This window comes from Neopsephotus bourkii, unplaced genomic scaffold (assembly GCF_033783945.1).
Source record: "Neopsephotus bourkii isolate Nb327-2 ecotype Australia unplaced genomic scaffold, CSIRO-AGI_Nbou_v1 NB_168, whole genome shotgun sequence".
In the NCBI taxonomy this organism is placed as follows: domain Eukaryota; kingdom Metazoa; phylum Chordata; class Aves; order Psittaciformes; family Psittacidae; genus Neopsephotus; species Neopsephotus bourkii.
Window position 1 is genome coordinate 18,727,987 of NW_026900684.1, and position 22,297 is coordinate 18,750,283.

General features: G+C 44.5%; 1 protein-coding gene across 18 annotated transcripts in view; it reads left to right on the top strand.

Moving 5' to 3' along the window:
* Positions 1–3,891: 3,891 nt before the first annotated feature.
* HERC3 (HECT and RLD domain containing E3 ubiquitin protein ligase 3) overlaps positions 3,892–22,297 on the top strand; it is a 47,939-nt gene continuing 29,533 nt past the window's right edge. For all 18 annotated transcript variants that reach the window (XR_009728671.1, XR_009728672.1, XR_009728673.1 and 15 more), the window contains exons 1-2: positions 3,892–4,019; positions 8,746–9,003. Coding sequence is in view for 10 of the 18 variants with exons in the window: in XM_061374716.1 (XP_061230700.1) it covers positions 8,778–9,003 (226 nt within the window). In the remaining 8 variants the exon portion in view is untranslated. The remainder of the gene's footprint in view (positions 4,020–8,745; positions 9,004–22,297) is intronic.

Consider the following 22,297-nt stretch of genomic DNA (forward strand, 5'->3'; position numbering starts at 1 on the left):
TAAACTGTGAATTGAAGGAGCAGCACCTGCATATGGCCTTTGGCTTGTTTGGAAGAAGTTCTTAGGATGAGGATTCATCATTCTTAGACTTTCTCAGGAGCTGTATTTGTAAAGCATTAATGGACTTGTTATGTAGTGTGATAGCACTGTGATATTTGTCATGTTTCTTTATATCTTCTAAGGAGATGTTTGTTGATTAAAATTTTAGTCTTGCAGTAGAGCTTTGTCTACAGAACCCTGTGGACATGAGGCTTGTAGGGCTCCTGGAAGCTCCTTGTTAAAACAATGCATAGCACTGGCAGGGGGTTGGAACTAGATGGTGTTAAGGTCCTTTCCAACCCTAGCCATTCTAAGATTCTGTGACATTGACAATGTCAGGCAGGATGCAAAGGCAGGAGGTGTATTTTTCTGTGTATTTTTATTTGTGTAAATACATATTCAGAGAATGGTGGCAATAATTTTTCAGTAGTCTTCTCTTGCCTTTGGTGTGTTAAATATTTTGGTGGACATATATATATGAAGACTTTTATTGTGTGAATTAAATGATGATTGATTGAATTTCCACACCTGTAGTTGTGTTCTTTAGTTATCAGCTGCTTATGCATGACAGTGTATCTGTTTTCTATCTTCATCGGTATGAAGAAGCCATTCACAAGAGTCAAAGGCTGATGCAAGTGTATTTCAAAATGGATGCATTGCATAGGCTGAAAAAGTCAAGCTCTTCCACATTTGGTGCAGAATATGCTTTAGATTAATGTAAAAATGGAAAGTGAGAAAAAGATAGCAATTTTTATCTCCTCTTCTGTCTTGACTTTGTGTTGGGTATCACATGCAGATGCTCTTGGACGACGGAGGCTGCCTCTTTGAAATGCCAGTAGATGATATAAACCTTTTTTGGAAGTGATTGTTAGGATAGTGTTTCCATCTCAATTGAAAGGGCATTGTTACAGATTAAGAAAAAGAAAGCTTTCTTTTAGGTTACAGTGTAGTGAAGCAGTCAAGCACTGGGAAAGCGGGTGGCATGGCAGTGGTGATGATAGAGAAGGGAACTAGTGCTTTGGAAGATGCCAGCTGCCAGCCAAGGTGACTGAGGGTTGTGGCCCATGCAGAGCTACCCCTTGTCCCCCTTGTCCCCCTTGCCAGCCTGTGGTAGACAAGACACCACAGGGATGTTTGCATCCTCTAGGAAAGGCACCAAACTGCTGCAGGAATATTTCTGTGGGAAGAAGGAACTGGCAGAGGCCCAACCTGTTGTCTCCATTGAGCTGCTGGGTTTCCATCCAACACTTGGCTGATGCCATACCATCACAGCTTTCTGTAATAGCAGCTTAGCTTCACCAGCCTGCTGCTGGTTTCCTTTTTTATGTTCTTCTAAGCCTCTCTTAGGGTTTAAAAATCCAGAGTGATCTTCTGTGCTGTGCAAGTTCACAGAAGATGTATTCTGTTTGTATTTCAACCCACTAGAGATTAAGTGATAACAGGTTTATTTAGAGCGTGGAGGAATTTCCTTCTTATCAGGTATGATGCAACATCACATGGGAGATTAAAGCCCAGTGTAACTTTCAAGGCTATTTTTAATTTGCCCTCAAATAGGCCCCGCTTTTATTTCAAAGTATATTGAACCTGCTGCAGGAATGTTTTTTTAGACCACTTGTCTGATCTGATCATCACCTGTAGAGAAGTGCAAGAGCCTGACACAGCAGCTGATGCGACCAGGATGGATCTGGGGTGACCATGGTGAAAAGCTCTGACAGCAAGCAGGACTGACAAGGCATAAAGCATCGCTACATCTGCACAGCCCTGTTAGAAGGTCTGTGCTATGGCCCATGGGAGCAGAGGGCTACCAATGGCACCTGGTGAAGGACTCTGGAGGAAAACACCTACCAGAAGAAGAGTCACAGGGCAGGTGGAAGCTGCCACCCTGTCTTTCTTTGTGGAGATAACTCTGGTGAGTAGTAACTTGTATTATCACAACATTCAGAAGAGCTTACTACATGCTTGCTCATGTGGTTCTTGACACTGGACTGCTGTTCAGCTGGTTGAGGGGAGAAGAGAGGTGCTTTGGAAATCAGGATGACCTGCAGATTTTGGTGTCTTGGGATATATTGAGACCTGGTTTCTGGATGACCTAACCCACCAAGGACATGGTGAGATACATGTCCTTCTGGACACAGTCCAGCCTCACCACGGGCCTGCCGAGGGCAACCCTTAGCCAGTGGGGAGATGTGGACTCCAGCCTGATGCCACCTGACTGGCTCCAGGTGAGGAAGACTCATGGTGTGATGAAACGAAGAAATCTTCAGTGATAGAGGCCTCCAAAGTGAAGAAATTCCTCAGTGGTAGAGGCCTCCAGAGGGAGCTGTGCACAGCAGCGTGCAGGGACACAGAACAGCTTCATTTTGATGTCTTCATTTAAAAATCTATCCGTTTATGAAGGAGCAGCCTTGAAAGTTCTCCTCGAAGCTGAAATGTAGCCAGTTAAAAATTGGTTTAAGCAAGAGACTCCTTGCTCCCTCATCTACTTTCCCCTCCATGCTTTTTTGTGTGTGTACCTTCCCATCCTTGCTTACTCAATTAGAAACAAACAGAGGAAACCAGCCTCTGTTTGTTGACTATTTTACAAAGGTCTTCAGATGATGAAATAAATAAACCAAACCAAAAAACAAACAAAGGAAGTATTTTTTCCTTTATACTTTAAGTTATTCTTGAAGCTGCTTGTAACACTGGTTAGGTAAATGCTATTACGCCACAGCTATTATTAGTGTAATTTTACACTACAGAGTAGTTCTTTTTATGCTAAACAAGCACAATCCATGCAAATGCAGGTGAATTACTTGATACGTGACACATTGCACGCTGAGTACACAAACCCTGCCAACTGCCAGAGGTGCAGTGTAAGGGAGATGAGTACTCTGGGTGCGGGACTTGCTTTAGGGACCTCTTCCCTTCCTCTGAGCCCTTGCAAACATCTCTGTGTGGTTTGCTCAAATACTGCCTGGGCTGGTTCCAATGCTGGCTGGCGTTTTGATGGTCTGAGTGGGATCCAGCTTGCGCATTGCTCTTGCAGTGTCTTTTTCTATGGATGGCATTAAAATCAGAAAATGAGTACTTGAGAGCTATATAATTACTTGCTCATTGTCCCCCCCCCCCTTCTCTTTCTCCCAACAGAGATTTATACTTCAACCACAAATATTTTCCTAAGGTTGAACTTTGTATAAGATGTACCAGTTCCTATGCAAACAAACCTGCCAGGTGCCCAGAGGCCATGTAGAATGCAATATGACAAAAAGCAGAGGGTAAACTGTTATTAGTATTAGTGATATTTCTTGCTTAATAAAACCAATAGGGTAATTTTTAATCGGTGCAAAACTGGCTTTCCCTTGACACCTTCATTTAGAATAGCTTAAATTCGATGATACTTTGCCCATTGGTTCCTACAGTCTATACTCTCGGCCTGCTCTGCTTGGCCTGTAAGCTTTGCCAGATCCCCGCGGCCACGACTCTCGGCCTCGGTTTCCGTGTGAGCCCGCTATCCGCGGTGCTCGCCGTCTGCCAGCGCCGCCCCTCGGCTCCCGTGGCGTCCCACCAGCGGCGGGCAGGCCCCCAGGAACGCCTTGGCCTCAGGGAGAGGAGATCCCGAGCAGACCTCCCCTGGGAACGGGGCAACATCCACGCAACGTTCCCGAGGAGACGCCGTCCCACTCCGCGGCAAGCAGGCCGCAGTCACTGCCCGGCACCAGCAGGCTGGGCAGCCTCTTAGCACCGGGAGCCGGGCCTGGCCAGACCCTACCCCGCTGCCCAGTGAAGGGGGACAGAGGGGGCACAAGCCACCACCGGCCTAGACCCACGGACTGACAGCGCGGGGCGGGGCGAGTCGCAGTGCCCGCCGCCGATTCGCCCTCGGGGGCCGCCCCTCGCTTCCCATTGGCAGCTCTGCGCCGTCACTCCGGCAGGAGGCGGCGGTACCGTGGGGTTGGACTTCCTCGTTGCCGCGGGGGCAGCGGCGGGGCTGGCGGCAGGTGAGCGGCGAGGAGCGAGGCCGGGGAACGCGGGGTTGGGGCCCGGGACCGATGGCAGTTGCTTGTCCCGCACACGCTGCTCGGCGCTGTCACAGCCCAGCCGGGGTGCGCCCGACGCCAGATCCGCTGCGCTGATCAGGCCTGGCCCAGCGAGTGCCGCGGGAGGGAAAGCCCAGCTCCCCGGCGTCGCCGCCGGTAGGGCTGCTGCCGGCCCTGGTACCGAGGCGGTGTGGTGGGGAGATGGGGTTGCGGCGGTTCGCGGAGCGAAGGGGTGGAGCTCCGCGGCTCCCCCCCCCCAGCTCGCCACCCTACCGGCGCAGGACACGCATCCCAGGGCAGGGCCTCCCTGAGCCGGTGCCGGTGCCGGTGCCGGAGCCGGGGACAGCGGTGGGCCCGCGGCAGGAGCCACCGGGTGCCGGTGCTGGAGGGGTCGGAAGCCGGTGCTGTCGGCCCATGTCCCCGGGGGATTGTCATGCCCGCCGCTGGGCCCCGCAGACCCTGCGGGAATCGCCGGTTTTGGGGGTGGGTAGCGGCGGCAGCAGCAAGAACGGGAGTGGGTGAGGTGGGGACATGGAGGTGTTCTTGCTGGGGTTGCAAGATGGAGATGGTGTGGGTCTTGTCTGGTTTCAGTCATCTGTTTTTAAGTGTTTTCTCCGGGGACAGCTCTAGCTGAGGGTCTGTGTTTATGCAATGGAACCGCTCTGTTCCTGCTGGAACTCATTCGCTGTTACACTTTGCTTTCTCTTGCTCTATAGCCTGGTCTACACTGGACGTTGAATTGGAGTAAAACAGAGGCTAAAGGAAGAAGAAAGTGGGCTTGGAGGCTTAGTGGCAGAAAGAAGCAGTAAATTGCTTCGTTATTGGGCAGTGCTGATAGAAGGAGCACATTAGCTAGCTGAAACCTCACAAACAACAGCAGAGAAGGAAGAGCTTGTTTATTCATGCCCTGCCAGTTGGCAGATCTCTTTGTTTAGAGAGCATTCTGCCTTGAGTGTTGCTTATTGAAAGCACGATATTTACTTAACTAACTTTCCGAGAAAGTGTGCTGCTGCAGTGACAGCAATGGCTTTAGAATATGTTTGTATAATCCTGTGAAGAGACCGTGTATGTCGTGATAGCTGTTGAAAAGAAAGAAAAGGAAAAAAAAAGAAAGTGAAATAAAACACATTCTGTCACGATCTTACATGTTTTATTTTACCCAAACCACCAGGGCTATTTTCTCACCAAAGGATATATTCTTAGTATGTTAGCTGAGCCTTATTATAGCAGATCTCCCACCCACAATGGATTTCCTCAAAATATTCCCCACAGTGTGAGATTTTGCTATCTCAAGCTGTGCTGTGGACATGCTTCGCTGATTTGATGGTGAATTATTCCTGGAATGTCAGGGTTTCAGGATGTTGGGTTATATTCCCCCCCACCCCTTTTTTTGTTTTGCTATATATGTGGAGTCTCTACAAGTGACCAGCTTTGCTGCATTGCATCTGTTATCTCTAAAACCTGAGTACCAAGCTGGCTGTGTTGTGATCTGTGAAGAGCACAGAATAGGTGATGCGGTTGGGTACTGCAGCTCTTGTGCTTTTTGCAATCCAGTTTTTAAAAGGGCCTGAGAACTTGAATGCACCGATGCATTAAAAACGCCCCGCCTTCCTTAAGGGTTTGTCCTCTGAAGATAAAAATCCAACTTTTAAAGGTGTATTGAGCTGAGCGTTAGGAATTATTAGCCCCTTTTAAAATATTCAGGTAATATACGTTACCTATATTTTGTATGTAAGTGTGCAGGTACATGTCTGTGTTAGTGCCTGCCCACACTAGAAACCTTTTTATATAGTTGTTTTAGTATAAGGAGGGTGTGCAGCTCATAGGGGTAGTTTTCAGTGTAACATGAATTTTACATCCTCTGCTAATGTCAAAGAAGAGTGATTGCCTTGCCAGATTGGAAACAGGGTGTGGAGTTGTCATTTGAAGCCTTGTCGTCTTTCAGGACACAGCTCCTATCTGAACACATATATTAAGACTTGCAGCAGCTTTTCTGGAGGAAGGAAAAAAAATATTAGAACAGTTGTGATTTTAAAAATACGCTATGTCTTCAAAATAAGTAAATTAAAAATGTCACTCACCAGCCCGCTGGCAAATATTTAGCTGTGCCCATACACTGAAATGGGAAGCGGCTATGCTGGTTTTTGTTCTTGAGTGGTAAGTGCTGCTCTGTCCCCTTGGAATAGAGCTGCACAGGGATTTATCAGCAAAACATTTAGAGGATGTGGGGTGGCATTCAGTGGAGATAATTTGAAAAAACTCGTGAAAAAACAATAGCTAAGACCAGGTCTTCTAAAGGGTCTGGCACACCTCAGTCTGCTATAGGGATTGTTAAAGTTCAGGGTGCTTTAGTAAGCCTGGCCATTAGCATGAATGAGGGTTGAACTCCTCTGGAATAACACCCTGGTGTGCATATGAATTACTGGGAGTTTGAACTGTTCCTGTTTTAGGTAGTGTCTTAGCTGGAGAAAAACCCATCTCTTGCCAATCGCATCACATCCCCTGCCCATTACATCAACTTTTGGTAGAATATGAACACAAGGAAAGTAATTAAAGTATTTTTAGCATTTTAAATGAAATTAGCACTAGGAAAAATGACTGCAGTCTATGGGGAGCAGATTGTTCAGGAGCCCTTTTAGAAAGGTATCCCAAATGAATATTTAGCTCATATTGTACAATGTCACTGTAGTTCAGGTTGCATAGTGGTGAAATCTTTTTAGCTCAGAGGCAACATCCAGTTATAGTAGCAGGGAATGTGATCTTTGATGTTCAGTTTTGCTGCTATTGTGCCGCTTATATCTTCATGACAGAGTAATTCCCCAGGCTGAGAAAAATGATAGTCCCAGATTTCTGCTGTTTCAGATGCCAGTTCTGAAATGGCCTTTGTGTTGCCACCTTCAGGGTGTTGCTTAAGCTTTTCTTTTCTTTTTTTTTTTTTTTTTTTAAGAAAGAACATGAAGTCCACTATAAATATAGCAGTTGTGTCATTTAAAGCACATGCTCGCAATTTTACTGTGTCCGATGGCATTCCTATTCTTAGTGTAGGAAATGGTGTAGCTAGTGTAGAGGGGTGTCTTCCATCAGACTTTTGTGCTGAGGGCAACCAAGTACAGAGTGTACACAATAACTGGTTTAACTAGACAGAGCCTTGTAACCTCCTGCTTTTTCTTCTGGGTGCTTTGAAGCTGGCTGGTGATAAACACATCTGTGGATGTGAATGAATTGAATTATGCTATAAAGGAGCAAAAGCTGTTAGAGATAAATGGGATTCATACATGCTTTAAAGAACCTAATAAGAATGGTTTGTGGTAGGAAACTGCACCACCGATGCAGTGTAACTAGAAAATCCAGTCCTCTTCCTCCCCCATCCAGCTCAGTCCTGCCTCGCACCTGACCGACAGGCCAGGGTAGCAGGGTAAGAGATGAATGCTTGTTGCTTAGATTAGGAAGGGCTTTATTGCTAATACCTAGAGCTTGAATTAGCACCAGGCTTTGGAAATGACCTGAACACACGTGTTTCTTATCTGCTCAGAGTGGGAGAAGAAATCTTGTTTCCTTGAGGAATCTTCAGCACTTCAGGGGTTACCTTTTGCTTTTTGATCCTGTGCTAAGACAGTAAATGCTGCTGCTGTAAATGGCCTTAGTTTAAAACTGGGCATGGTGAGCCATAAGACTTGATGTCTCGGATCCTTCATTTTCTTCTTTCTCGTTCCCTTTACAGAAAAACTTTAATTGATTCTGCTGAAGCAGAAGAGTTCTCAGTGTCTTATTAGTATAGCATGTTTAACAAATAACCCAAGCCTATTGAGATTAGGAGTGATAAGGGAGCGTTACCAAAATATTTCACATGCTTCTTCTGGAGTGAGAGCTCTTTCCCTCCCCCCACCTTTTATGTGTTATCATCCTGTTGTCATTATCAAGTTTGGGCTGAGTAATTCATTTAGCCTATTATATTGCTATGGCTCTTTCCTTCCCATGCTACTCGTGTCTCTGATATCTCTGACTCCTACTGAAGCGCAGCATAAAATACAACACCTGGCTGCTGGCAAGTTGCATTAATGTCTGTCCATAGCTGTTGGGGCCAAACTGTCAGTGTGCTGCTCCACGTGAAGTGCTTCTTCTTGGGGAATTCTTGCTGCAGCTTGGGAGGAGGATGTATACGTGCACATATTTAGGTTGCAAGAATATGTCCAGTTGAGCAAAATACTTTTTAATCTGGGTTTATCAGAAATAACAGTTTGGCATTGGCCAGTATGCCACAAATACCCATGTCGGTCTGTTCAGGACTAGTTTGACCACTTTAGAGATAATTTTTAAAGATTTCTTTAAGCAGTGGTCCCAGATGTAACTCTAACTCCAAAAGTTCAGGTTTGGACCTGTGAGTCTAAAAAGCATTGCACTGGGTTTGGCTGAAGTAAGAGCTCAGGTCTGCTGTGTTTCAGAACACTACTACTGCCAGATGGAGATGGCCAGGTCAAGGTGCTGACTTAGTACCTGAGCTGTCTTGATTCCTCTTTCTTTGTGTAATGGTGGAAATGCATTTTACTCACAGTCCAGAAGCCTGTCAGTCATGCAGGAAATGCCTTTTTGGATTGTTTCCACCTCCTGCTCTGAGCAGCTTATCTCTGTAGAATCACTTGTTGAGTACTTGCTTCGCTCACGCTCCTTCCCTGTTTCTCTTTCCCAGGAAGGATATATGACTTCTTGAAAAGGGAGAAAATGCTATGCTGGGGTTACTCGTCTTTTGGACAACCTGGGATAGGTAGCAACCTCCAGGTCATCATTCCTGAACCACAGGTGTACAGATTCATTCAAGACAGAAATGTCAAGGAGGTGGCATGTGGAGGAAACCACTCTGTGTTCCTGCTGGAAGATGGGGAAGTGTATACTTGTGGCTCGAACACAAAAGGCCAGCTGGGGCATGACTGTGAAGGAAGCAAGCCAGGTAAATCTGCTTTTTATATGCACTTCAAACTGTTTCTAGGCTGGTGGGCTGAGAAGATTATGGAAGCTGCTTTGTTGTTGATTGCTGTGAATGAGCTAACAGAGCTGAAGATCATGTGTAATAACACAGTAATGATGCTGAATAATATTTGCTGGCTCTGGAAAGCTAAAGCTCAGCACTATGGATGGGGAGACAGGTCTCAGTGTCTGGGAAATGCATTGAAACAGAGGCGAGAGCAGATGGTCTCAGGGCAGACTGTGTTGTTTGGCATTATGTTGCCTTTTTATAAAAGGAAAGAGAGGGCCATGAGCCACAAATGTCTTTGCTTTGTCTTTGCAATTGCATTGCATCCTTGTGCCTACTCTTGTTCAGTTATTGCTGGGAATTTTGTCATTTACATCAAAGAGAAGAGATCTGCCTTGAGTACAGTTGTGGAGAACAAACCTGGTTTTAGCCAAGAGGGTTTATAAATTTTGTTTCCCATCAGGGGAATCTCTTGTCAACTTGTGCTTTCACTCCTCTTGCTTTCTTGATCTACAAGAAGGTCATTGTAACCTTGTGTTCCCCAGACTCAAATTGTATTGTCTTCATTGTATTCCAGTGGGCAGAACCTGTGTATGCAGAACCACAGGGAGCTAATGCCTCTCCTTCCCAGGGTGAATGAGCAGTTTAATTGTGTATTTTGAGAATCCCTGAAGCCTTTCTTACAGACTTTCTTTTGAATGCTTGCCTTCTGATTCATTAACTTCCATTACCTCCCATTAACTTCTTGGTTTTGGCGTGTGATAAAGATACATGTATTTCTGTTTCTGTAATATAACAAATATTCATCTGTGGGTAATGAGAGCAATAAGATGTTTTTGTCAAACTGCAGGCTACCCCCTGTCAGGCTTGGGGCTTCCATAATGTACCTTATTATGGCATGATGGAGATATGAGTTGTGTACAAAATACCTACAGTTCTCCATGAGTACTGTGTGCAAACCTGACCTGATTTCACTGCTCCTTTTTTCTCTCAGTACATCTTCTGTGTTCCTCTCACTCTCAAAAATGTGGTGGTAGATACTGGATGCTGGGTGTCCATGGTGCTGGATATAGAGTTGATCTTGAATCTGGCCTTTCTTGCTTTTCCTGCCAGTGGTTTATAGAGAATTACTAAAAGAGGTTGGGATTATCAAGAGTGCTTAAGTCTTCTCTGTGCACAACCACTGTTCATCTTCTGAGGACTTGTAAATTTAGGCTTTGGAATAAATGAGATGCTTAGGAAGAGGAAGGTAAGCCTGAGAACGTTGTGCCCAATCTGATGAGGATACTTCATCCTGCAAATCACCTAACTAGCTGCATGACTGTAGTGCAGAGGCCCCAGAACTGGCGTTTCAGAGCTGGAAATGAATCTCATGAATCCTGAACGCTGGAGTGTAGACCTCTGGCGAGTAGGCAATCCTGCCTTTAACTAGGCCTGTAGAAGAGGGGCAGCCTGAGATTTGAAATAGAAGTAAAATGGTCTTTGAGTTTGATCTTAGGTGTCCTACTGCTACCCCTTAAATTAAGGGACTGTCACTAAGATGTCACACCAACTCCTAGTTATCCTGCAGGTTTCATTTACTCTGAAAAAAGGTTCTGTAGTGCTGCTGTCTAAGGAGCCTATGACCATCCTTGAGAAACTATTTCTCTGCTGATGAAGCAATACTGGCTGTGCCTGCAGTGGTGTTTCTGCTGGCTGAGGCAGGTGGGAGAGGTGTGCTGTAAGGCAAGGGACAGCTTCTCTTTTGAACTCATGATGAACAGTCACTAACTGCTAACAGTAAACTGGGGGAGAGTCCTGTCCCACACACTACTTTGTGTGGATCTGCTTTGGCTTGTGGCAATGGGAACTGAATTTCTTAGTTTGCCTTTGTAAATAGGAACAAGAAGAAACAAGCCCTCGTTCGCCTCCACTTCCCTTGCATGGAATAAAGATGACCTTATACACCTTTTGTATAGAAAACCACATCAAAGGTAGTATTTTCTATTTTCCATTAGTTGTGGACCTGTGAATGAAGCTACGTCTGACAGGAAATGGAGATACATGTGTGGGGCACAGGGGCTTGAATTGTTGAAAATTACAGATGGTTATCACGAGGTGTCTGAGGTAGCGAATGGAATAAATGCCTGAAGCTGGGAGTCTTGCAACTGCATCTCTCCAGCTTCTGCTGGACAAGGCAGTGTGGGTTGAGGCCTCTTGGTTTTACTGCCTTATGGCTTGATTCTGCCTAGCCTGCAAAAGAAGCTGGAAGTGGCTGACCTCTGCCCAGCTCTGGAAGTGAGCCACATCTCCTGCTGCAGCACAGCCTCCTGCAGCAGGAGATGCCAGGGGCTGACAGTAGATTGGTCCCTCCAGGCATGCTTACCATGATCTGCAGAGTGGCTTGGTCGTGCTTGAGAGTAACATCAAGACATGCAAATATGCAGAGGGTCTTAAACCTTTTGAAGGCTAGGTGACTTCTGAGGGGTGGAGCACAGCTCTGTGCTTGCAAGAGGAAACTCCCTGTTATCTGTCACACTTATCTGAGCGTGTACATGAGTCTTATGCTGCCAGCATGCTAAAAAATTAGTGTTTTCAGAATGTATGATTTTGGTGTTTAATCAGAGATGGTTATTTCCCAGGATTATGTCTGCTTGTGAATAAAATTCTGGGACTTTGCAATGCACTGAAAATGGATCTAACCCTGTTCTCCTTGAAAAACTTGCGGGTAACGTCTTCCAGTGGGAGAAGTGCAGTGAATTTATGTGAAGACTGGATCCCTTTCTTCCCTTACTATTTATTCCAAATAATGATATCTTTTTTCTCTTGTTCTGCTACCCACTTACATGTATCTGTGATAGGAAGATTCCATTTTGCTTCTCATTCATGCTGCTCACAAAAATGTCAAGCAGTGGCGCAGAATTGTTTCAGTAGTTTTTCTTGGAGGAGTCCTTTAGAGGACACCTTTTGAAGGACAAGTTCCTTTTGAAATGAAAGAAACTTGTTAATTAAAAAACCTGTGTTCACTGTCACATCAGCCGAGCTTGTGGGTGTAATACAGACATAGTAGTTTGCAAGGTGAATCTTGTGCCTCTCTGCTATTGAGAACAGAAATTACTTGGGGAGTGTTTGCATTGAAAGAGTATGTGTCAATAGAGGTTTATTTTCTGGAAGTGCCCTTCCTTGGATTTTACATTATAGTGGTAGAATGAATATTTAAGATGTCTAATAAGACATTTATCCTCACTAAAAGAATGTTGTTTTTGAATAACAGTCTGTGATGGTTTCCAGCTCCCCACTTCTGAGCTAGGGAAATACTTGGGTGTGCCACTCCACCAAGAGCATCTCCCCACATTGTTATGTTACTTACTGTTTCATTCCTTATTTGAATTGTCGTTAGCAAGCTACTTGAGGAGCTCATCCCTCTCAGGGATGGATACCTGGCTTTGTTAATACTGAAATGTTTTGGGGTTTTTTTTTCTTCCCTGAAACAGTCTATAGCTTATGTCTCTGCAATCACTTGGCAGGGATGCAGAGGGAGAAATGCCGTCCCAGTATGCTATCACCATGAACATAGTTAATAAAGGTTCTGTCTGACCTGTCTTAAGTAGTTACTCAGAGTAACTACTTAAGTAAGCCGATGAACTTGGAGTTCCCGGAGTCTCTGACAATGCCTTAGGAGAAGCAATTTGGCAATCTTAGTTTTGAAGTATTGAGTCCCCTGTTCTGCAGAATCAGTCTGAATTTGCATTAATTTCCTGAGCAGCATCAGGTGTTAACATACATTATGTCTCTAATAAAAAGTGATAATTTTGTACTGCAATAGTTTTAGGAAGCAAATTTATCCTCCGTGGGTGTATCTATATTTTCAGTTCTTCAGCCATAAAATCACTTTGATTTTCTGCAGGTCTGGCATGAGGTTTTGGCTCTCTGTGGTGATTCCTAGGTAAGCATGTTCTATCTGAATGTGCATGCGTATTCTGGGGAGCAAAGGCCTGGGTACTTAAGGTAAAGGCTCTTCTGGCATTTGAGCTGAATTAGAGGAGCGTGAAGTAACTAGCTGGTGGTTAGCCATTTGAAGGCTTTTAAAATGTGCTCAAGTCCGAGATGTGGAACTTGGTTTTTTTGGTCTAGAGGTTTATTCTCTGCGAGTCATTTGAACTTCATTTGACTTCTGCTAGTGAGAAAATGTGGGCTTTGGTAATCAGTGTCTCAGAGTTTCAGGAAAATGTCTGGGGACAGATTCTCCTTGAACCTTTCAAACAGAAGTCCACTTCTCCTGCACTTCAGCATGGGGTTACAGAGACCTTAGTGCTCACTGTGGCATGCCTGTTGATCATAAACCCTGTAATAGCTGAGAATTCAGATGTGCAACCTGCTTGGAAGGACAGTCTGTATAGATTTTCCTCTTTTAGCCTCTTCCTGGTGGGTGAGAAGTCAGCCAGGAGCCCTGGTTCCACAGGAGGAGAGTGGTGGCAAAACTTGTGTTTGTTGGATGCAGCTGTGGAATTGACCATGTTGTAGATGAGGTATGGCTACTGCATTGAATCAGTGAGGCTGAGTGCCTCTCATGGTGGGAAAAGAGAATGGTTAGTTCTGCTCTCCTGCTCTTTGCATGAGGAGAAACAAGAAGAAGGAGCTTAAATGCCAGTAACTCCAGGAGGTCCCACTAGCTAAGCTTTTCACAGAGCATGTGGGATGATTTTGTCCCCAACTATGAGTTGGGGCATGGAGCTGAGGTATTGCTATTGCAACCCTTTCCAAGTGCTGTGGTGTGGGAAAGTCCTTGCTTTGCATTCTGGCGCTTTGTACCCTGAAGCAGAGCTGCATGCTGTGAAAAATGTAGTAGAGGCATGGCAGCTCTGCTTGTCGGCATTGGTCTTGCCAAAGCCTGGGAGGATGTGCTGGGAACAAGTGTGAGGGAGGGATGGAGCCATGTGGGGACAGAGGGGCGCTTGCTGAGTCATCCTTCAATGCTGACCTGCAGTAGCTGACTTCAAAATGGAAAAACAATAAAGGAAGGATTAGGCCACAGTTTATATTTCAGCACCTATCATAAATATTATTTGTAAAAAGAGCCAGATTATTATCTTGAACTGGCTACCCCTTTGCAGCGTTGGGTATCTTCATTTGTACTCATCTCTTGATCGCTCACCAGATCTGACCAAGGCTGTATGAGGTTGTCGTGTCTTCACTAGTGACTGCAACAATGTGAACTTGTGTTACGGTATGTCCATCTCAGCTGAACTGGTGAAGTTTGGGCCTCAGGATGATTTTAGGTTTCAAAATTAGAAAGCTGGATTCAAAATGACTTCATTTAAAAACAATATGTGTATGGCCAAACAAGAAACAAAATCAAAGGAAGTGCTTTCTCTTAGATCTCTTAAATACGCATGTGTTGTGTTGAATTGATTTGCGGAGGGCTGTGGATGTGCCAGATGTTTATAGTGGGATGGTTTAAAATTTGTGTGGTCTGGATGATGATAACTGACTCCTACCAATACTGAGACTGCAGGATTAGGAGAGCGTAAACTGAAGAGAGGTGAGGCTCTTGAGGAGAACCTTAAACCAGCAGAAATGTGGTTTCTTGTTAGTAAAGAAATTTATATTCTGAGCCTGAAATGGCTGTAATGTGTTCTCAGATGTAACTCTGAAGTGCTGTCTCTAAAACCACATTTATTATTACAACCACCAGATTTCTCTTTTGATTTGACTTTGAGGGGTGAAAAGCACAGTGAGTCCAGGAAAGCAAGATACTGCTGTTCTAGAATCAGTACAGGCTATTGTACTGAGGACGTGATGGACCATTTTAATGTCCCTTTTCTCAAAAGGCAGAGCTGCAGTAGGAATGGCCAGCTTTTTGGCCTTCACCTGGGGATTTGTAGGGCAGTTTAGCAACCTGAAGTTGCATTTATCTTGATTGTATTTGTTATTTCTGTATTGTATGTACTATTTGGAGGCTTTCTGAAGGTGCAACAGAGATAAAGGCTGCCCATATGCCTGGCTTGGAAGGAGCATGAAACCCTGGTGTGTGTATGGTATGTGGCACCAATGGCTGTCCCCTCTTCTGCAACCATGCTGGAGCTGAAAGATGAGCTCAGGATGAAATGGATGGGTAGCTGTGTATGTGTGGTGAGGTAAAGGAAGAGGCAGGAAAAAAAATGGAGGTGATAATGCCTTGACCTTTTCACACCCAGACTAGTTGTCTGTACTGGCCAAAAGCGATGACTTCATTAAGCTGAATGCATAAGCAGGGCTGAGAATCCCAGCTTCTAGGAGAGATTTTAGTAGTTTGGTGGCTGCTGATGCTGTAAGTTCATTGTTCTTGTCTTCACATTGTGTTATGTGACACAACCACAGATGCTGATATGCAGTTACTGGGTTTTGGTATAGGTGAAGGTCTATGAATAGACATCTGAAATAGGAAATCTTGCTTCTCCAACTACAAAAATCCTACTTCCACTCCCAGTAAAGCAGCCCAGGTGGTCTTTCCCTTGCCTTAATATCTTATGTTTCCTTTGTATAAAAACACACAGGAATGTGTGTTGAGGTAACAAAGCCTGAGTTTTTGCTAAAGGTGAATGTAAGACATTTTGTGTGATTTGATCTTGAAGGCTTACAGGAGTGTGTAATGGTCTCTGGGATCAATGACCCCTTTCCTGAAAAAGGGGTTGGTTTGTTTTTCAGTGTGCAACTATTATATGAAAAGACTGAGTTTGATTGTGGCTCATGGTGTATGCTTGTTCCTTGTTCTATTTATAGACATCAAGTATTCCAGAAGATACATATAACTACATGGTGATTTTGACTCAGTCAACGTAAACCAGCCTGATACTCTTCCTTAAGCTGTATGAGAAAGAAGAATTTATATCAAAGACCTCAGTGAAACTTCTTTTTCTTCTCAGGAATGAAATATTTGTGACACTTAAGGCTGCTGTCAGAAAACAGCTGTTCCTACAGCACAGCTGTGAAGAGATGCTCACTCTCTTAACACCTGACCTGCCTTTTAAACAGCTCCCTATCTATATAAACATGCCAAAAAGGAATGTACAGATGCTCAGCTCTCCTCTTCTTGGAATGTCTGTCAAATCTTACAGTATTAAAAAATCAGTAAGCCTTTATAAATGTTTAATAGGACTGTGTTAATTACCTCCCTTTTCCAGTCACTGCACTTCTTTGCAGTAACATATTTTCAGGCAGTGTTTGTGAACCTGATGGGGATGCCATTGAAGGCAGGGATGCTGTACTGAGTCTGCACTGTGCAGGCGTGGCTTTCCAGGAAAGTGTGCCTTTGTCCTGCTCCCGTGCAAATCAGTGCAGGATTGAAATAAATGGGAACAGAGTGAGACATGCACCAGGTACTTTTGAAAATCACAGGTCAAAGCCTGGGGCTGCCACAGGTGGGACTCCTTTGTACCCAAATTGTCAGAGCCCTAATTTCAGTTGCCGGTCTCTAATCAGGCTGCTCTTGGTACTGCTCTCTTTTCTGCTGCAAGTGTAGCAGCAGTTCCCAAAAGGAAGACCTCATTATTTGCAAGTTGAGCTTGTAAAACCCAGCTTCCTTTATGGATGTAGTAAACTTCAGTTGTTGAAAGTCGGACGAGGTTATGTGCTGATGTAAACTTTGGTTTGCTCCATACTTTTTGGCCCACACTAAGGGAAGTTTGAGAATAAGGTGGGCTGCGACAGAGAGGGAGAGAATAGCAGGCAGAAAGCGAGGGTAGGTGTCATACAGTGGGGATATGGTCTTCCCATGGGGTTTGCTTTTGTAGTCTTGTGCTGTGCGGGTGCAGAGCACGATGCTTCCCACACACTTGGTTGCAGTAGTCTCGCATAGTCTAAGACACATCAAGCACGTGATGCCTTCTTGGAGGGGCCCAGCAAGGAGGAAGAAGGTAGTGGTGGCAAAACTGTGGGGCTAGTGTGGGGCAGGGCCATTCTGCCTGCCTACGTGCTCCGCTTGCCATACGCCTGGCCATGCTGGAGACTGTCTGCAGTTACAAAGGTGCGTTCCTGAAACTGTCCTTCAGCCCTTGCCTCCTCCCTCTGAGGCTTCCTCCAGTGTTGCTGCTGACAAATCACAGCCTGCAGAGATAATGTGAGTGAAGCCACAATAGCATTTTTAGCTGAGTGGGTTAGCTTCAGTGTTTAAAAGCACCTGATAGCTTCAGAAAATCTGTATTTTGCTTAAGAGGTTTATAGAGTCTGAGTTCTTCCTCCCAGACCCGGACTCCAGATCTTGTCCATGGCAGTTTTGAGCACAAGATGCCTAGGTGCTTGCGAGTTGAAAGTGTGCAGAGGAAAATTAGAAGCTTATTCTTGGAAACTAAAAGGAGAGCAGAAGAGGTAAAAAGGTCCTGACAAACAGCTTGATTTTTTTCCCTTCCCCAGTTACCAGTTTCCAAGTGGCAGAATCACACTTCCACTGGGGATGACGGTTCCTGGAAAAGTTGGTGAGTGTACTTGTGCTGCTTATACTGGTAAAAGCACTGTATAGCTAAGACGTTGTTGAAGTTATGTTGGCAAAATGAGGAGAAACCTTCATAAGGGGAGGGAGGAGTCTTGGGTGTGCTTAATGCACTTTGCATTGCAAGAGTTTCAGTTGCTGTACTTCAGTTTTTCTCTTTTTCTCTTTCCAGTTTCATTAAAACTCAGACATGTTTTAATGCTCAGCTAACTTCAGTAGGATTGGATTCATGAAGCTCATCCCAGCCTAGAAATACAGCCAGGATGTCCGTATGCGGAAACATCTCTGGGATGTGCCAATGGAGACTGGAGAATCATCAGTCAGCTGAAATTCCCTATTAAATGTATAAAAATCTTGTCAGGGAGTTTGGTGATCAACTGTTGATTGCTTGCTTTTTATAAGTGCTTTAATGAATTGCTGGTGACTGCTAAGTCTGGGCCATAGTGTTTTTCTCATTTTCCTGTAGGTTGCAGCAGGTTTTTCATGGAGTTTTCGACTCTTGGATCAGGCTTCATAAGCACTAACGCTGTTAGTGTCACCTTGTTAGGTGGTTTAATGTGTTGATATAATTCATCTCTTAAAGGAGAGAACTCGGATCCTTGCCTGTTCCAAAGCTTTCAGTGCTCAGAATAGAAAGACCATATGGGTAAAGTTTAGGTTGCCCTTGATGTCTGATTACACATCCAGCTGCCTTGTTCATTAAGTTGTTGTATCTCAGGCGTGATGTATCTCGGCATAGATATGGACTATAATGACAAGCGGCACAGTGCAAAGAAACTGGCTCATCTGTCCTCAGACTCGCCATCTGCTGGCATTTAACTCAAGGGAATTGTTGCCCATGGTTGTTTCTCCCCTGTGTCTAAGCCACTGCCTCTTTCTTATCTGGGCAAGCTAGCAAGACACCTATCTTACAGAGTCTTTCCTAGCAGACAGCAATAATCAAGATGAGCAAATGCTCAAGTTGATAGTTGTCAAGCTAGGGAGGCTATGAGGAGTTTTGTCCAGCTGTCCAGGTAAGATTGAAATTACTTGAAATTCTTCCAAGACACAGCTTCTTCTCACCAGTGAAGAAATCCAGATTCTGCCACTGAAGGTGTAACCTCAGGGCTGATAGTTGCTGTACATCATTTTCAGATGGTAGAAGCCATCTGGTGCTGTTCATGTATGTCCCAGTACACATACGGCTGAAGGATTCTGCCACATCCTCTAGCAAAAACCTGTCTTGCAAGCAGCTGGAAGCTATACATAGAAAGGGTGTACCAACTCTCTGATAGGTTTACTAGGAGAGCTAATTAATCATTCATCGCCTGTACATTTTAATCAGCACAGTATAACTGAGTGCTTTGTGCTTCCAACAGTTGCAGATACTGAGGGTCTTGTATGGCTTTCCAACACTGCAGGGGACAAAGCACAAGCTCTCTTTTATGAACAGTGAAACTATGGACTGAAGGTGGGCTTTTCAGGGGTTTTCATTCTTGTCCCAGCTTTACTGCCATTTCATAGCCTTGAGGCTAAATGAGCTGTGAGAAGGCTGAGTTACAGAAACATACAGCTCTTGTCCTCAACTTTGTTGCTGGAGCGTCCGTGCAAAGCACAGATAGGCAAAAAAGCACAAGAGCAGTTCAGGAAACCAGGCTCTGTCACCATTCAGAGTACGATGACAGCATTTTGCCTGGACCTCATTCTTTGGTCCAATGTGTATATTATGAAAAGATCTAACAAGGTTAAGACCTAAAGAAGTCAAACCTTCATATGTCTGTTTGTGTTGAGATCCATGAGTTAAAGTGGACAGAAGAGAGAAATGAAAACTGAGCTCCACCAGATACAAAGAACTGATAAACTACTTCTGAGCATTAGTGCTGTTTTGAGACAGCTGATGGCTCCAGAAAGAAGAAATTGGGTCAATGTGTACTTCTTGGAACTTGGGGTTTTTGTTGGTTTTTGAAAGTTTTATGACATGTTGAAACATTCTATTGCATAACTCCTTCAGCCCCTTCCTGTTGCTTTCAGGTTTTGTTCTGCTTGGTTTTGTATATAGTTGTGCCAGTTAAGCTCCATTTGACTGGCTCTATTCATTAGTTACTGGAGACACAATACTAAGAATAAACTTCACCCTTTGTACCTTTCATATTGGTGCAGTAATACATCCTTTCTATGGAATGAATAATGGTGTTGTGATGCTCTGGATATTAAAACAAATATATACCAAGTACTAAAACACGTCATATTTTGGTGTGAGGAAGGGGTGGGTTAACAAAGAAGTCACTGTCAGCTGTTTTTGATAATACTACTTAAGTTAGCAGGGAGATGGTACATTTGGTGGCTTGGCAAGCTTGACAGTGAACTGGGGCTCTTGTTGGACTGTCTGAACAATCTGTGCCTGAGGGGAAGGCTGGCTTTTTTCCCACTCTGGAAAGAGTTGTGTGAGCGTGTAAAAATTACACTGTTTGGTGTTTACATTTCTTCATGACTTTGCAGGCAAGCTGTGATTGACAGAGTCTTAGGAATGTCCTGCAGTGGGATGGGTCATACTTGTACATTTCTAAAGGCAAAGATCTTCATCTCCAAGACAGGCTTGTTTTTTTCTGTCTGTGGTCATCCAGCAAGTTCAGATGAGGCTGTACTCTGCTTCTTGGGTGAACAGTGCAATCACTGAAGGCTTTCAGCAACACAGGCAGCCTTTCAAAACAAGTTGATATTTATTAGTCCCCTGGAATGGCATAGGGCAAAGTCAGGTTTTTGTTGCCAAACTAAACTTGTGATGGAGTCTGTGGGGACAGAAACAACCACTCTGGATTTCTGTACCTGTTGGATGTCCTCTCTGTGTCCTGGTATGTGAAGTCCTTGCTATGTAGTCTTTGCCACAGCCTCCTGATACTGCAGGGTGTTCTTCCAGTTGCAATATTGCTATGGTCAGAGTCCTGCCTCTTCCAGATCCTGATGCTGACCTTTGGTCATTGGAGTCTTCTGTCACCTTCCCAAGGTGCTCAGATGGCTCAGGGGCAGCTCCTTCCACAGCAAATGAGACATGTATATTGATTGCAGCAAATAATGCTTTCCCAGGGAAGAAATAAGCTCAGTCATGCCTGAAGGTAGCAGAACGCAGTCTCTGTTATGGATGCCCTAGCTTCCCATATTGTCCATGTTTGTCATTCTGTCAGACTTGTGCTGTCCTCTGGGGTGTTTGGCAGTGTGGAAGGACCAGCTTTTGGAGAAGTGCAGGCTAGTGAGCTTGTGACCAGTTTTAAGAGCTCATGCGCTCTGGATAGCAGCCAGTCTCAGTGCACCCCAGTCAGCGAGTTTACAGCACAGCAAAGTGATGCATTCATGAATCAAAGGGATTTCCTGTGGAGATGAAGATGGCTTTATCCCTTTATTGCTCTCCAGCAGGAGGTTTAGTTTTAGACCTTCAGGTCCCAGTGCAGAAGCACACTTGGCTGAACTCAGATGATGTGTCAGGCACATTGCAGTGGGTATTTTTTATCTTGCTGGCTGACTGAGAGGAAGAGGTTATGGCCATGTGCTGTTGAGATACCTTGTCTGTTGTTTGTGATTGACCTTCACCAGCCCATACAGCTGCTGGTTATTTAGAGCTCACAGATAAAAATAGGCTCCCTCAATTATATATGCAAATGAACAAAACCAGGCTGCCTAGCAGTGCTGCAGTTGGATGCTTATGGGCCGAAGAGTGGAAACTGCATGTGTAAATTGAATTACTGTCCTCAAAACCTGTGTCTTTGCATGGGGCTGCCGGTGGGACTGGGTAAAATCAGTCTTGCTGGAAAGAGCTTTAGGGCAAAAAGCATTATTGGATGGTAGGAGGCCTAAAGGATGGCCAGATGGCAGGCAGGCCCACTCCGTAAGCCCTCCTAGATGTTTGTGGGCTTATTATTTTAAACTGCAGCTCTGTTGGCATTAATTATTTTGAGTGAAATGACATGTTCAGGTAGCATTTTCCTCGTTAGAATGCATATTTAAATAATCGTCACCTTTTTCTTCCATAACAGCCATTAGGGATTCTTCTCCTTCTCATTTTCTGACTCCCACTCTTAGAAGACAACCCCTCTTAGGGGTGCTTTCCTTTCATTTAAGACATTTAGATTGATTGTTATGCAGGTTTTGCTGCTAAGCATGTTAATGATTTCTGGATGCCCTTGATGTGGGGTATCATTTTCATAGAATGACACGTAACTACTCTTCCCTCTCATGTCACAGGCAAGTGGGACTTCAGTAAAACTGATCACTGTCTTGTAGCTTAAAAGGTGTGTGAAATTTTTCTTCATCCACGTGGAACATTTGTATTTATTCAGGAAAGTAAAAAATAAACCATCTTTGCTTCTGCTTGGCTTGTGGAGAAGTTTTCTATCAGATGTGTGGTATTTCCAATGTTTTATTGAAAACCAAGACTTTTGTATCCATTTGTAAAACCTCTGTACATGTGGTTGTCAGACTTACTTCAGTTGTTCAATGTGATGTAAAGATAAAGTCAGTATGGGTGATCTTCCAGAGGACTGAGTGATTTTTCCCATCTCTTCCCTTTGTTTGCTTTTTATGGGACTTTTTTATGAGTATCTTACAGTGGTAGTAATAGGTTTATAGGTTCAAACCTGTTCCAAATTCAGTACAGGGATGCTTTCATGCATGAAGCAGTAAAGCAAGGGGTGGATGGGTTGATTAGCTTTGTGGATGACTTGTCTTCATTGGACATGGGAGCTGTGGAAGGTCAAAAATGTTTTACAGGGTCTGCCAACTTCTGGGTCCTGGCCAGTCCCCACATCAAAACCGAAAAAAACCTCAAACATGGGAAGTCTGGGGATTGGAACT